Source organism: Patella vulgata, chromosome 4, assembly GCF_932274485.2.
Source record: "Patella vulgata chromosome 4, xgPatVulg1.2, whole genome shotgun sequence".
Taxonomy (NCBI): Eukaryota; Metazoa; Mollusca; class Gastropoda; family Patellidae; genus Patella; species Patella vulgata.
Window position 1 is genome coordinate 3,165,783 of NC_065882.2, and position 14,903 is coordinate 3,180,685.

The 14,903-nt window shown below is 37.8% G+C and overlaps 1 protein-coding gene across 2 annotated transcripts in view; it reads right to left on the reverse strand.

Annotated features, from left to right (window-relative positions):
* Positions 1 to 10,249: 10,249 nt before the first annotated feature.
* Positions 10,250 to 14,903, reverse strand: part of LOC126819730 (sorting nexin-2) — a 28,418-nt gene continuing 23,764 nt past the window's right edge. The window contains exons 11-13 of one of the 2 annotated variants that reach the window (XR_008787844.1): positions 14,503 to 14,655; positions 10,829 to 14,150; positions 10,250 to 10,773 (exon numbers count right to left, since the gene is read on the reverse strand). Coding sequence is in view for 1 of the 2 variants with exons in the window: in XM_056100367.1 (XP_055956342.1) it covers positions 14,100 to 14,150; positions 14,503 to 14,655 (204 nt within the window). In the remaining variant the exon portion in view is untranslated. Of the gene's footprint in view, positions 14,151 to 14,502; positions 14,656 to 14,903 lie in introns of both variants that reach the window. The other variant, XM_056100367.1, reaches the window with a different exon arrangement.

Here is a 14,903-nt window from a genome sequence, read left to right on the forward strand (position 1 = left end):
AATTATTTATTCCCCCACCACTAAAACACACTAATTACGAAATATCGCTCTCAGAAACTTCATGGTTTCTTTTGCAATTTGTTTGGGGTAAGACGTTATCACTCCCCGCCTATGTATAAATAATATCAATCTGTCTACCACACAAATTTAACAGATACAAATGCATGTTATTCCACAGGTAGACAGACAGGGCCTCCTTTGAAGGGACTCAGTGAAGGGAAAGCGGTTGGTTTAGAGTTTGTCTGACCCCTTTGAATATTTGCGTCTCATCTTCAATGAAAACAATCATGTTGCTCTGATGCTGTCCTCAACCAGAATCAAACATATATCGTACCTGAGATTTGTTAGCATGTTCCACACAACCCAACATTTATCGGCACCGGGATTAAGGGTGTATATCTTTTTTTCTAACGCTTATTGAGAATACGCCACGGAAACTACAATAAAAACTTATTTACAAAAACATTCTAAAGAGTGAAAACTGACATATTTCAAGCTGTATTTAAAGAAATAATTTAAATCAGCCGGTTGAAACCCCGTCTCCGCTATTTGTTCAATCATTCTTTAGGTATAGTACCAGTTTCCACCGACAATGATATCGCAGACAAATGTCCAATCTATAAAAGCATACATTCCTACAAAATGTTTCTTTAGTCAAGTGAAACAATAAATTCATAACTATGCGAGGGTGGGGTGAGTAAATTCGTGCTAACAAGTCTGAATAGGCTAATCGGACAATAGAGCAAGTTCACCTTGATGTTGACAAATACGTAAGACGATATGAACATCAACTAAAAAGATATGTAATGTGATTCAGCTGCAAGGTGATATATGCATATATGCAGCATAGATAATTAAAATCTCTATTCAAGTTAAACCAACTGTATCTATATTTAAGTATTACGTCGAGCTGAATACATTTTAGGATTTATTGTCATTAAAACATCTATAGGTGGTTAACAGTCATACTGCACGCAGCGACCCATCTACGTCATACTTCCCAGATATTCTCAGCCGGAGCTAGCTGTAGATAGGCAGACTAAGTTTGGGATGGTTAACAGTGTGTAACTAAAAACTAAAATTGGATCTTATTATTGCCAATGTGTACCTTGCATTTTTTATCACGAAGTCTATCGCATCCACATATTTAAAGCTTGTTTACAATATATTCATTTTTTTTGTTATTTCAGGATGGATATATCGTAAAATTCATCTTCATTTGACGAACTACACCCAAACTACAGTCGGTGTAAACACGGTTTGGAGACTGTATCTGAACTACAGGGTACATCGAACTACAGTGTACATCATACTTTAGAGACACTATCTAATATCCAACAGGAGTCACTTAAAATCCGATAAAGTCTTTAGGTATTTTGTGCATCTTCAGCTTGACTCTGGGTATCTTCCTCGAGCAAACAGTTCTTGCTGTAGGGCGGACAAAGGTTCCCCTTGGAGTCTTTACTTTGGCTGATCGGATTCTGTTGTCGTCGCCTTGGTAAACTTCAATAATCCGTCCAAGAAGCCTTGATCCTCTTGGCAAAGCATCATCAATGAGAAGTACAAGGTCATTCACTTTAAGCGGAGGATTGTCAACTTTCCACTTGTTCCGTAAACTTAGGCTAGGTAAATATTCTTTGCGGAATCGATTTACGACATGATTGGCAATTACTTGAACCCGTCTCCAGCGTCGTCTGCTGTTGACTTCCTTGTCTTCTACGTGACTTGGTGAAGTGCTGTAATCCGCTCTGCCTATCAAGAAGTGATTAGGAGTCAATGCGGTAAAATCGTTTGGGTCGGAACTGTTGTAGGTGAGAGGTCTACTGTTTAAAGCTGCTTCCACTTCGATCAGGATGGTTCGAAGGACAACATCAGGAACCGGATTGGTGCCTATTACTGTATAAAGAGCAGCCTTAGTGGAGCGGACTAACCTCTCCCAGGCACCACCAACGTGCGGGCTGAGAGGGGGGTTGAAGTGCCACTCAATTCCTTGAGGAGCTAGGTACTCTCCAATGCGTTGATTAAGATCTTGCAAGGCTTCCTTTAACTCGTTGTTGGCGCCTACAAAGTTTGTCCCATTATCGCTGTATATGTGCTTCGGGTGACCTCGTCTGCCTATGAAGTTACGAAAGACGAGGATGAAGTCGTCGGTCTCCAATGATTCTGCCAATTCAAGATGTATGGCCCTTGTACACATGCAGGTGAACAAACAACCCCATCGCTTTACTGTTCTACGACCAACTGTTGAATACATGGGGCCAAAGTAGTCAACCCCTGTGTGGTAAAATGGACCAGAGTAGTCTGTCCTACATCTTGGAAGGTCTGCCATTCTTGGTACCTTTGGTGAGGCTCGCCGTTTCTTACAGAGGAAACACTGACGAATGATCTTCTTAGCCGTTTGTCTGACTGAAATGGGCCAAAAACGTTCTCTAATCTGTGCAACCATATGCTCCACACCGCCATGAAAGGTCTTCAGATGAGCATCTAAAAGGAGCAAATCAGTGATGACGTGTGATTTAGGTAAGATAATCTGATGCCAAGTATCACGTGGAACGTTAGCCTTTCGTAGTCTTCCTTGAAGACGGAGGTGGTGCTCATCATAGCTAGGTGTCAGAGGAAGAAGAGTGCTACCAGCAGGCAAGTCTTTGTGTTTGTTGAGACAGCCAATTTCTGCTGGGAAACCATCCACTTGAGCTTGTTTCGTCCAATGAAGTAAGGCACTTTCGTATTCGTCCGGCAGAAGATGTGATGAGGTTAAAGGGGTAAGTTGTAGTCTCTTTACAGGAACCAAGAAGTTTCTAAGTGCACGGAGAAGCCATGCTGTATGGCGTAGGAGCCGTTGCCATGTGGAAAATCTCTCCGGTGACACAAGACTTCTGATCTTGAGTGAAGATAGAGGGAACTCCTGGTTGGTTCCACTGTTTGTCTTTACAAAGCAGGATATTTTGATTTCAGGATCTGTACCATCAACATCTTGATCGTTCGCTGGTTGAACAAGCCATGATTCTTTGTCGCTATATAGAAATGAAGGACCCGTAAACCAACTGTGTTTAACCGTTAACTTAGAAGCTGGTAGCCCTCTAGAACAGTAGTCAGCAGGATTTTGGTCTGATGAGACATGGTACCATTGACTTGAGTTGGTACTGTCTAGAATCTCAGCAATTCTGTTGGACACAAATGGTTTAAATCTTCTGGTCTGATTATTTATGTATTGAATGACTGTCATTGAATCTGTCCAAAAGTAAACATGTTTCACTAGCACAGGTAATTCTTCCTTTAAGCAGTTCCACAGTCTAACTGCTAATACAGTTGCTTGGAGCTAAAGGCGAGGTATAGAAAGTTGAGGCTTGATCGGTGCAACACGAGTTTTGGCAGCCACAAAGGAACAAGTACCATTTCCTGTATCAGGTAAGTATTTCAGGTAAGCAACACTACCAAATCCTTTTTCAGAAGCATCGGCAAATAAATGGACTTCGATATCGGTAGCTGCTTTAGTAAAACCAATGTGGTGACGTGGTAATTGAAATCTCTTAAGTTCATCCAGTTCCTTAAGCCATGCATTCCATTTTACTTCAAGATCTGTTGTAAGCTTGTCATCCCATTGAATTCCTGTTCGCCAAACCTCCTGGATGAGACATTTTGCTCTGAAAGTAAATGGGGCAAGGAAGCCACATGGGTCGAATATTGAACTCACAATGCTGATTACTCCTCTCTTGGTGGCAGGCATGAGCTTGACATGAGGATCAAATATGAAGACATCATCCTGTACATTCCACTTTAGACCAAGTGTTCGTTGGACTGGAATATCATCTAAGTCGAGGTTTAGACATTTGACAGCACGCTCAGATTCAATAATGGAATCAAGGACTTCATACGAGTTTGACATCCATTTGTGAAGTCGGAAGCCACCGTTACCGAGTAGCTTGGTTAAGCCTTTATAGAGTTGAACTGCTTCTGGTGGAGTTTCAACAGACTTTAATAAGTCATCGACATAGAAGTCTTTAAGAGTTGTTTCGATGACGAGTGAATTAAACTGGTTACAGTTGTCCTTAGCTGTACGTTTAATTACATAATTGGCACAGGATGGTGAATCGACAGCACCAAATATGTGAACTTTCATTTTATAAACATCTGGAGGTCCAGGTTGCAAGATATCTTCTTTCCATAAGAACCGAAGGGCGTCGGTATCTCTGACAGGTACTCGAACTTGGTGGAACATACCTTCCACATCAGCAACAATTGCAACTTTATAGAGTCTGAAGCGGATAAGAATGCCAAATAGATTGTTCAACAAGTCAGGACCAGTCATGAGATTGGAATTCAGTGAAGTGCCTCGGTAAGTAGCAGCAGCATCAAACACAGTCCTCACTTTTCCTGGTTTGTTTGGGTTTGTCACACCATGATGCGGTATGTACCAAGTGAGAGGTGTAGTCACACAGGCTTCGTCACTCGTGAGTCGCTGAGCATAGCCATTCTTGATGTAGCTATTCAGGGTTTCACTGTACATATCTCGAAAATGGTTATCCCTGGTAAGTCTTTGTTCTAAAAGTTGAAATCTCCTAGCAGCTGCTTGGTAGTTATTTGGAAGCACGGTTTCAGGATTGCGCCATAGCATGCCTACTTCATAGTGACCATTTATAAGACATGTTGACTGTTCTAGGATATGCATAGATTTTCTATCCTCCATGGAGAGAGATGTTTCAAACTTATGTGCCACACCAAATGATTCAGTTTTCCAAAACTGTTCTACGAGTGTTTCTAATGAAGACGTGTCTTGCTTGCATAGTAAGTTGATTGAAACCTTCACATTTGTTTGATCCGGCTTGGCCACCCCCATGATAGACCAACCTAAGATTGTCTTGATACCAATAGGCTGATGCTTGTCACCAACTAATGTGTCTGTTTGTATGTGTGCTTCAGGAACGTTGGGCCCCTATCAGGATTTGAATATCTGTTGAAGTGACATTCGATAAACCAAGGTCTGAGAGATGCTGCCATTCAGGCTGGAGTACTTGAGGTGGGCATTGAAAGGTACCAGTGGGAACAATCCAGGCCTCAGGAATGTTAATGATCTCTGCATTAGAATCGGTGGCAGACTGCACTGAAAATGATACCAGACTACTGTTGTGGGTAGTTTCTCCGCTGATAGTCTGAATCGTGAGAAGCTTTGGTCTTCCAGTAATACCAAGTCTTTGAGCTAATGGTTTCTCTCCAAGAGTAATCTCACTTGCTGTATCTTGCAGGGCAAATGTGTCAATAATATACTACCATTTTTACCAAGAACACAGACTTTGACAATCTGGAAACACACTTGAGGTGTCGTTGATATATTGAGCTTGTGTACCAGGTGAGTTTGGTCCGGATCAACAGGATGTAAGGATGTGTGATGTTTTCCTTGACAGCTAGGTTCTCGACACAGAACTGTTGAAGAACAGGCTTCTGTTTTATGATTTGAACGTAAACAATTATGACAAAGTTGATTGTCAATGACGACCTTTTGTCTTTCTTGAAAAGACTTGTTGTAATAAATAGGACATTTGTAGATGCTATGGTTTTCCTTGCACACAAGACATGGTTTTTGGAATACAAGTTGGTTAGGATTTTCTTTATGCGTAGGAGCAGGTGACGATTTACTTTGCTGTTCATGTTTATACTCCTGGTTATACCCTCTAGTATTTAGAGATTTATGCTTGAAAGGTAAGTTACTACGTTGACCAGAGAATTTCTGTTTGTTGAATTTGTCTATACCACTAGCATCTGTCCGATGAGTAAAAACCGCATATGGATTTAGATCTGTATCAAGCCGTTCCCTCAGCCGTTCAAGTCAAGTAGGTTGGGCTCACGTGTTCTTATAATTTGCTTGCTAAATTCATTCCAGCTCTGAACTTTATCTGAAGGAAGACGTTTGAGTGCCTTGATGAGGGTATCACTGCTATACAAGTCAGAAAGGTAATTCATTTGCTGGAGTGCCGCAATACAGTCTCTGACAGCAATGTAGAAATGACGTAGTGCAGTTGGATCTCTGTTTGTGACAGCTTGGCCAGAGGTGACCGTTTCCACTAATGCTCTAGCAACCTTGATGGGATGACCAAAGGTCGATTTAAGCTCTTGTAATACCAAACAATAGTTTTTTCCGGAGTATCCTAGGCCTTGGACCAGGGCCTTTGCATCGCCTTCGAGATGGGACAACAGAATGTCTAGCCGCCTTGTGTCTGAAATAACAGGACGACTGTGAATTTGAGAATAAAACTGTTCTATAAACTTTGGCCAATGTGCTGCAGCGCCATTGCAAACAGGAAGTTCAAGTTTGGGTAAGTCCCGTTCACTCTCAAGTCTTATAATAGTCTCTGTCAGTTGATCGGTTGTTATGGGTGGATCTTTTCTAAGGCTTGATATGTCTCTTCTAGGAGCTAAACTCCCTATCCAGGAATCAATTGGTTCAATGTTATTTTGTGGAGATGAGTTTTGAAATCCTGAGCGATCACCTTGTAATACCGGTACTTGGGTTTTCTGTTGAGGTGTTGGACCATCTTCAATCTCAGTGGGATTTGCAGATGGCAACTTACTTGTGGACAAAACATTAATCAAGGGTTGATAAGGAGAGTCAGTTTGATTGAAATTCTGATTTAGTACCCATTCATGTACAGTGTTCTGAGGAATATCAGACTTGCTGTCAGAAATGAAGGCTTCAGGTTGGAGGCTGTTCTTCCTTTCTTCCTCTTCAAGAATATCTTGTAAAAGTTCAGCCTCTAAATTTGCTTGTTCAACAGCTTGTCTATTTTCTTGTTTTCTTCTTTCTGTTTCTAACTGAAGAATTCTTTCCTCTAACTCCTGAGCTTCAGCCATGTGTCTAGCCTTTAGTTTTGCATTCTTAAGCTTGAGTTTAAGGTCCACCGAACTAGAAGAACAGGCACTTTTCCTGGAATGTTGACTGTTGACACTGCCATGGTTTCCAGCCTTGACACCTTTAGGTTGACTTACATTCTGTGGCGAGAGAGAATGGTATGGACCTTTAAGTGAAGGTGGTCCCGAATGGGCTCTTCGAGTCTTTAATTCAAGAGTTTGAGTAGTGCGGTTCTTGTTAGTAGCCGGTAAGGACATAATGATTGACAAAAAATCGAAATCGAGCTTTTCTGAATCTTGATTGGCTGTTAAATGTTATTATTTTCTCTGTTGAATGTTCGAGATAAACCACATGTTCAGTCGAACACAAGGTATTATCGATAAATCCATCTGACAGACAAGATTGAATGAACCATGACATAAATCAGTTTAGTACCTTAAATTCTGTAAATAAAGCATCCTGTTACTGTTTACATCTGTTTAACATTATTCAACCATTTGTTTATCTCGGTGAATTTCAAGGGAAAATGAACAATTAAGATTTACATGCAGCCATTTGAATTGTGATGGTTTTTGTGGTCAAGGTCAACTGAACAACGGAATGTAACTTCAATATTAAAGAGTTGTAATTATTAAAACAAAAGTAGAAAGAAGGGAGATAATTAATGGAAACACGGAGCGAACACACTATAATGTCTTTTAAGGCATGAACAAATAGACTGTCGGAAATGCTCTACAACATGCAAGTTTATGACTGAGTGGGGATGTGGGATTTATTCACCGTAGAAGGTATTGATTACCAAAACGTATCACAAACAGAGGGCAGACCAGATTAATGCCCCCCCCCCCCCGGCGCCGCCACTACTTAATAACCCCCCATATATATCTATTTCATATTGTCTTATATATTTCTTTAATCATCTGTCTACAGTATGTCAAACTACGGGCTAAAGTGTTTCAAGTTACCATGGTGTATTGTTTGTATAGACGATAGATTTATAGGATTAATGCACTCGAAGCTTTCCAGAAACCTGCCACAAGGAGATCAACTTCGGATCACATCTTAAAGAACAGGCTTGATTTACCTGTATTTGGATATTTGGAGATACAAGTTTATGTCAATTCCAATATCCACATTGGAGCTTATTTAAAATTAAGCATTGAACCAATAATTGTTACATTAAAGGGGCTAAATCGCTAATATTTGGGACCTAGAAATTGACACAAATGGGCCACAACGCTTATAATAATGTAATATGAGTGTATATAAACTGATTTACATTCAATCATTTCCGTTTTTACCCTAATTTCAAATCAGTTATATTCGGCGAAATACGCGAGAAGTCTCAATCGAATGTCAATCTCTAGCGCCTGGTTATTGCAGTCTACACCGGTATTATTTATTGTACATGCTCCCCAGCTAAGAATATGACGTCACCGTTTTACATGACTTGTGGGATATGACTAGCCTCTTCTTCGAGTCATTTGTTACAAATGGCGCTGAAACGCATTCTGGTGCACGATTCATGTACCATTGGTAAAATGTTTATTTTGTCTTAAATATTGGATATCCGAAGCCCATCTTTCCCCGGTAAGATCACAACAGTAATGTTGATTTAAATAGACAAATAATTCGTGTTTTCAATGTCGAAGACTTTGGGTGATATTCTGCTGTTAGAGATTTAGCTACATTAATTGCCTGCTATAAGTTATGTTGAGTATTGTTAACCAAACAATAGAGAAATATTAACAACAAACAAAAATCTTGTCTTCATTGATTCAACCACGAAGATCCAGGAAAATACACAAGGCTTGCACTTTAAACAATTATTTCAATATTATTCACCACAGGGGGTGAACAAACAAATACATACAAACAGACACATTAAGTAATATATTGAAACAACACGAGTGACATAGTCACGAATTGTTGTTTCAATATATTACATTATGGGAGATAAGATAAAGAGATGGCAGTTCTCGCTATAATAGTTAAAAACTAGATAGTGTAAAGGCAATTTGCTGGAAATTTCAGTCAAATTGATCCACTATGAGCCGAGAAAGAAGCTGGTGAAATTTTTGCATAGTCTCGATCATCATTACTAAAATCATTAATATAAACAGCATAGTCTCGATTATCCACTTTTTCTGATTGAAATATCAATAGCCGTTAGCGGCATATAGGAATCTAATCCAGCCAACATCAAAGGCTAGCCACGACATCGAGAGTTTATTATGGTCTGGATAAGTTAATTAATGTCTAATTGATAATTTAGATAACATTTCAGGCCTAAAGAAAGACTTGTAATAAGCAGATTTTGCTCTTGCATAATGCATGTTTAAGCTCGAGACCATTAAACAACTTAAAATACAGACACTCGCACATGCTTTGCAATGAAATACGTCATGCGCGTCCAAAATTACAACTATTTTGCTCTTGCATAATGCATGTTTAAGCTCGAGACCATTAAACAACTTAAAATACAGACACTCGCACGTGCTTTGCAATGAAATACGTCATGCGCGTCCAAAATTACAACTAGTACGCTTGGCACATTGTCCGATTAACAACCAATAGCTAACTGCGTAACAATATCATTACGCTTTAAACAGAGCTCCAAATTGGACCAAATATATTTACATAACATTACATCATGACTCACGATTTTATTAGACCCAATTAACCAGTACATTGCAGAATATTGCAGAAAAAACTAATTGCGTGACAAACAAGGCTATCAAATGGCTACAATGTAAACAATACTGCTTAGAGACGACCAATACTTTTCGCCGTTTTTAATAGGCTACCTTAAATCACTGCCAAAAGTTTTAGGGAAGACCCCAGATTAAACGAAGGGCTGTAATGTTGGTGTACTTGGGAGAGATTTGATTGAACGGGAAGAATAGACACACTCCTCCAAAAGTATCAGAAGCCAATCCAGCAATAACCTGAGAGAGTACAATGGGATTATTAACTAAATGGAATACATTTTTTTTTCGTCCTAGATGCTGGTTTTGCCTGGAGGTCGCTGGTTCCCTCCCGGTGTTGCCCGCCAAAGTTCGAGATTTTCCGGCGTGGTTTCCCCTTGTTAGTGATACAGTAAAGAGGACCTAACAAGGACAGCGGTCTAGTGATTTGGATAGGAGGAAATACCGAGTTCCCGTATACACTGGCGTGCACATAAAAGATCCACTGACAGTTGGAATTCGATATAAGAGTAGGCTATAGTGCCGCTGACCGGGCAAAATTTTCCTCATAGCACACTGTATGGCGTATGCCCGTTTTCATTAGCCCATTCGGATCAGAACAGTAGGACGTTAAACCCCATTTCATTTCATCTCTCTCTCTCTCTCTCGTTTCCTTTCTTCATCCTTTCTGCGATTTCAAAATGCACAAGAACCAAAGTTGATTTTAACATGAACTCTTTATTTACACTAACTAAATTCATATTATTTTCTTTAAATCAGTTAATTATCGTATTTCATCAGCAAGTTTATAATTTAACCAAGAACATTAGTCATATATCTGATAAAAATATTCCATAGCGATCTAGATATTTTTACTGGAAGGTGATATTTTGGGGATTGAAGGGCGGGGCACTTCCAGTCTATTGTCTTGAGGCTAGTAATAAAACGTACAATTACTGAATTTAATAGGAGCTAATTTTAACAATGAAAGAACCCTCTCACACCCTTCTCAAAATTCCTGTTCCATATTTGGACTACATTAATATCATTATGCAAAAATTATGTTTAAAGGGGGGTCATCAAAATTACATAGTATTTTTTTCTTAGACTCCAAAAATACACATTTATTAGGAGAATTTAGTTCATCAAGATGTAAAAGTCTTCCTACACAAGAAACATGGAAAACAGGTGCTGTGTGTTACTAAGCAACCTTTTGACTAACCATCTCTAGTCTTCTTCATCCTAGGTCAGTGCTTATGTGGAGACTTAACCTCTCCCCCAAATTCTTAAACCTAACCTATAATCTCGTGCCCTAACATTATTTACATCCCAGCGACCTTGACGAAAATTTGAGCTGGCCTTAACAAATAGATTTAGGCATTGTGTACTGTTGAAACAAATCATCCATAATTAAAGAATTCATATTTTTTTTAAATTGAAAAATAATCAACTTTACAAACTTTTCAAGTTTAACGATACATAAATATATATATATAGCAGGTTAGCGGCACATCAATAGCTGGTGGGTAGTTACAATAGTTTCAATTATCCACTGGTGTAAAAATGACATCTGGTTGCTAGGCAACGAAACATACACCCACCAGGAACTTGGTCATCCAGGGCAATTACTGATTATATTATGACATTGAAACGATTATTGTTAAATGATAAGGCCAGCTCAATTTTTCGTCACAGTCACGAGATGTAAACAGGGCTGACGCTAATCCCACCTAACCCTGGACCTAGCTCCAATGCTTACCCTAACCCTAACCTACACTCTTGCGCTAACCATATTTACATCTCAGTGACCTTGACAAAAATTAAGCTGGCATTAACAAATAGATTTAGCCCATTGAAACAGATTCTATCATTGTGGGGTTAACATGAATGGTTACAAATTACAAAGGGCAGATAACTCTTAAAGCAATCTAATTAAAAGTAGATCTTGGATATAATGCTCGTTTTGTCCACTATGGTGTAAATATAAATCGCCTAAAAACATCGCCTAATTTTAATTAGATCGCCCCAAAAGTTAATATCAGAAATCAACAAAAATAATATTGAAACCTCTGAAGAGTTAAGAACCTTTTAATAACAAACTTGATCAACTTTTGTAATTTATGATACCCTTGTTAGACCGGGGTGGCGTCCTTACTGTGCTGCTACGGCAAAGGAGATGGTCTCAGAGCATGCCAAGAGAACCTTAAACACCAAATATTTTGCTGTGCGTTCCATAGTCGCCAATGATCGCAGAGTAATAGTGTTAGTTTTAAACATGTTCAAAACAAACGCTAAGGTTCTGCGATCTCACCTGGAACGCTGTTCACGCTTGCCAGCGTCCTCGTGTTTTTTCTGATCGATGTACAGGCGCAGCATTGCAGTAAGGACACCATCTCGGACTGACGGGGGGTATGAGTAAAACAAGGCAGACATTATCCATCAGCATATCCATCAGCAGTCAAATCATTCTATATCCTTTCAATACATAGAAACTATTCTTAACACAAAATATAAATAATAATTATAATAATTTATTCACCTTAAAATCATTGTTTAAATTTTCAACAAAACAAAAAAAAAATTGCAACAAATATGTGTCTAAATAAAACGCTAAAAATAGCAACAAGATTTGTAAATCTCACTTTTAAACCTGACCCAATGATTATAAGGCTACATGATTGGTGGATAATATTAGCAACAACCAATCAGATTACTAGATCTATATTAACAGCATCATTAATGATATTTACAAATATTAAACCTAATTGTCCACCTTTCAAACATTTTGAATTGAATCCGATAATATAGTAGTATCGAATCTAATTGTTGCGTTATAATATTAAAATCTGAAAATAAATATTCTGTAAAATTATCAACGTATCTTTCTGTCTTTTGAAGGAAATATTTTAACAGAAGCAGACTATAAAGTTTGATTATATATCAAGTACAAGTAATGCAAGTCTAACCCAATCTGTTTAAAACACAGATCCAATTTCGTTTTGTTTTTTATAGTTCAAAATTTCATTTTACTTGTCTTTACTACACTACGATCTGGAAGAGCTGTTATGTAACCAGCGTTCTGGTTGATGTGAGGGATTAGCCAATGAAACGATCTGTTGCAGCGAGTTCTTGGCGTGCAGTGCACGGATCTATGGGTATCCCAGTAGAAACATCAACGCTGATTGGTTAATCAAATGTCTCGCATCATAGGGACAAAAGTCGTGAACTCCCACTACAACAGGTCAAATCTTCATGTAGTGTAGGCCATCGAAAGTATAAAAAATCGAAACGAAATATAGATCTGTGTTTTAATCAGATTGAATCTAACAAAGTAAAATACGTGAATTTCAGGCCTTGTAAAATGACTGATCCATAATTGTCTCAACTGGACATTTTCATTTGCTAGCCGAACACTAACTGTCAATAAGGACCTAAATGAAAGTGCTGTTTTATACCCCCGTACCACTTCTTATTTATTTATTTATTTAGATTTTAAGCCAAGAAATGAGAGAAAATCTTGACAATTAATTGACTTACTTACGAAGTAACGAATTTTACAGCAAAATAAGAAGAGACTTTCAGTACAAACAAACAGTGTAAAATAAATTAAGCAGGGTTACACCAAGACGGAGAGCAAGAATCGGCCATATTATCGAAAGGAAAGGTCCAATTTCACTTCTGTTGAAAATGAATTGTACCGATAAAGACCAGACTGTGGATACATCTTAACATAAACTGAGGTATACAAACTCCATTAAAATAACCCATATCTAATGTCAATTATCAGCTTGTGACTTGTTTCATGAAGTGTACATAAAGCTATGTACATTTAACACTGTAGCCAGGGTATCATTTAATCTTGTGTATTTAGCACTAATTTCTTTCACATTCATTCAGTGTCAAATCTCTGTTTAAAAATTGGTAAAAATCTTTTAAAATCACCAAAAATAATCTAATTTGTACTTGCATCCAGTTTAAAGCTGACCATTCAATTTTGAAAATGAGTGTTCAATTTACAAACAACCCAATTGTTTATTGATGTAAAATGAATAACTTTTGAACAGTGGTCAGGAAATTAAATACTTGTAAATTGGACACTCATTATCAAAATTAATCAGTCAGTTTTAAACTAGACACAAGTACAAATTAGATGATTTTTGGTGATTTTAAATGATTTTTAAACAAAGATTTGATATTAAACGAATGTAAAAGAAATTAGTGCTAGATACACAAGATTAAATGATACCTGGGTTCCTGTGTAAGTTCTATAATAAATTGTTAATTTTCTGTCCATGGAAGCAGTGGTTCAAATCCAGAACATGGTTTCATGTATACCACACATTAAATACCTTTTACTCAAAATGACTGAAATGGATACATTTAAACTCTTCATTTATAGAAGTATGGCTTGCAGTGCTGTGGTCCTGCAATTCAGTTATTTAAAACGAAAGTAGAGTACATGAGTGAATGGTTTTGTCTGGTGCTGGGTTACGTAAGTGCCAAGACTATACACACATACATAAAAAATAGTGATATAATAATAATAATATATAATATGAGCAGCGTTTTTAAACAATAGCTTTTGCTTCTGGTAGGAATGCTTCCCAGTACTTGATTAACTGAAATAACAAACAATACATAGAAATTAAACATACATTATTCAAGAGAAGGAGAGAGAAATGGGGTGTAACGTTCACTTGACACAAATCGGGTCATTTCGAAACTTGCACATAGGGGTCTTTAGCAGTGGGAGGAAACTGGAGGATGCGGAAGAAACTTCACCAGGTTGGACAGATGATCCTACTCCTTGTCACATACAACTGGGAATTGAAACCATGCCAGTTCACTCAATGACAGACCTTATGATTCAACGAGCATGTGCTAACCATTCGGCCATCCCCCAGCCCCGGTATAAAAAGAGAGCCTTGTCTTTCAGTAATGGATTTTCATAAAATTATTGAATTTTCTTACCTTCTGTTGATTATCCATCAAGGCTTCTAAATACTGTATAACATGATTTTTAAAATCTACAACTCTGTGTTTCTCAAATCTGGCTACCTCTTTACGTACGTTTTCAGATATTTTATTAAAATCTGATTGACCTGTCTCAACTTTACCAGCCCACTAAAATAAACAAATATTATATATATCAAATACAGATCAATAATCAAATAAAGATTACTGTAATCGATATATCAAATAAAGATTACTGTAATTAATATATCAAATAAAGATTACTGTAATCAATATATCAAATAAAGATCACTGTAATTAATATATCAAATAAAGATTACTGTAATCGATATATCAAATAAAGATTACTGTAATCGATATATCAAATAAAGATTACTGTAATCGATATATCAAATAAA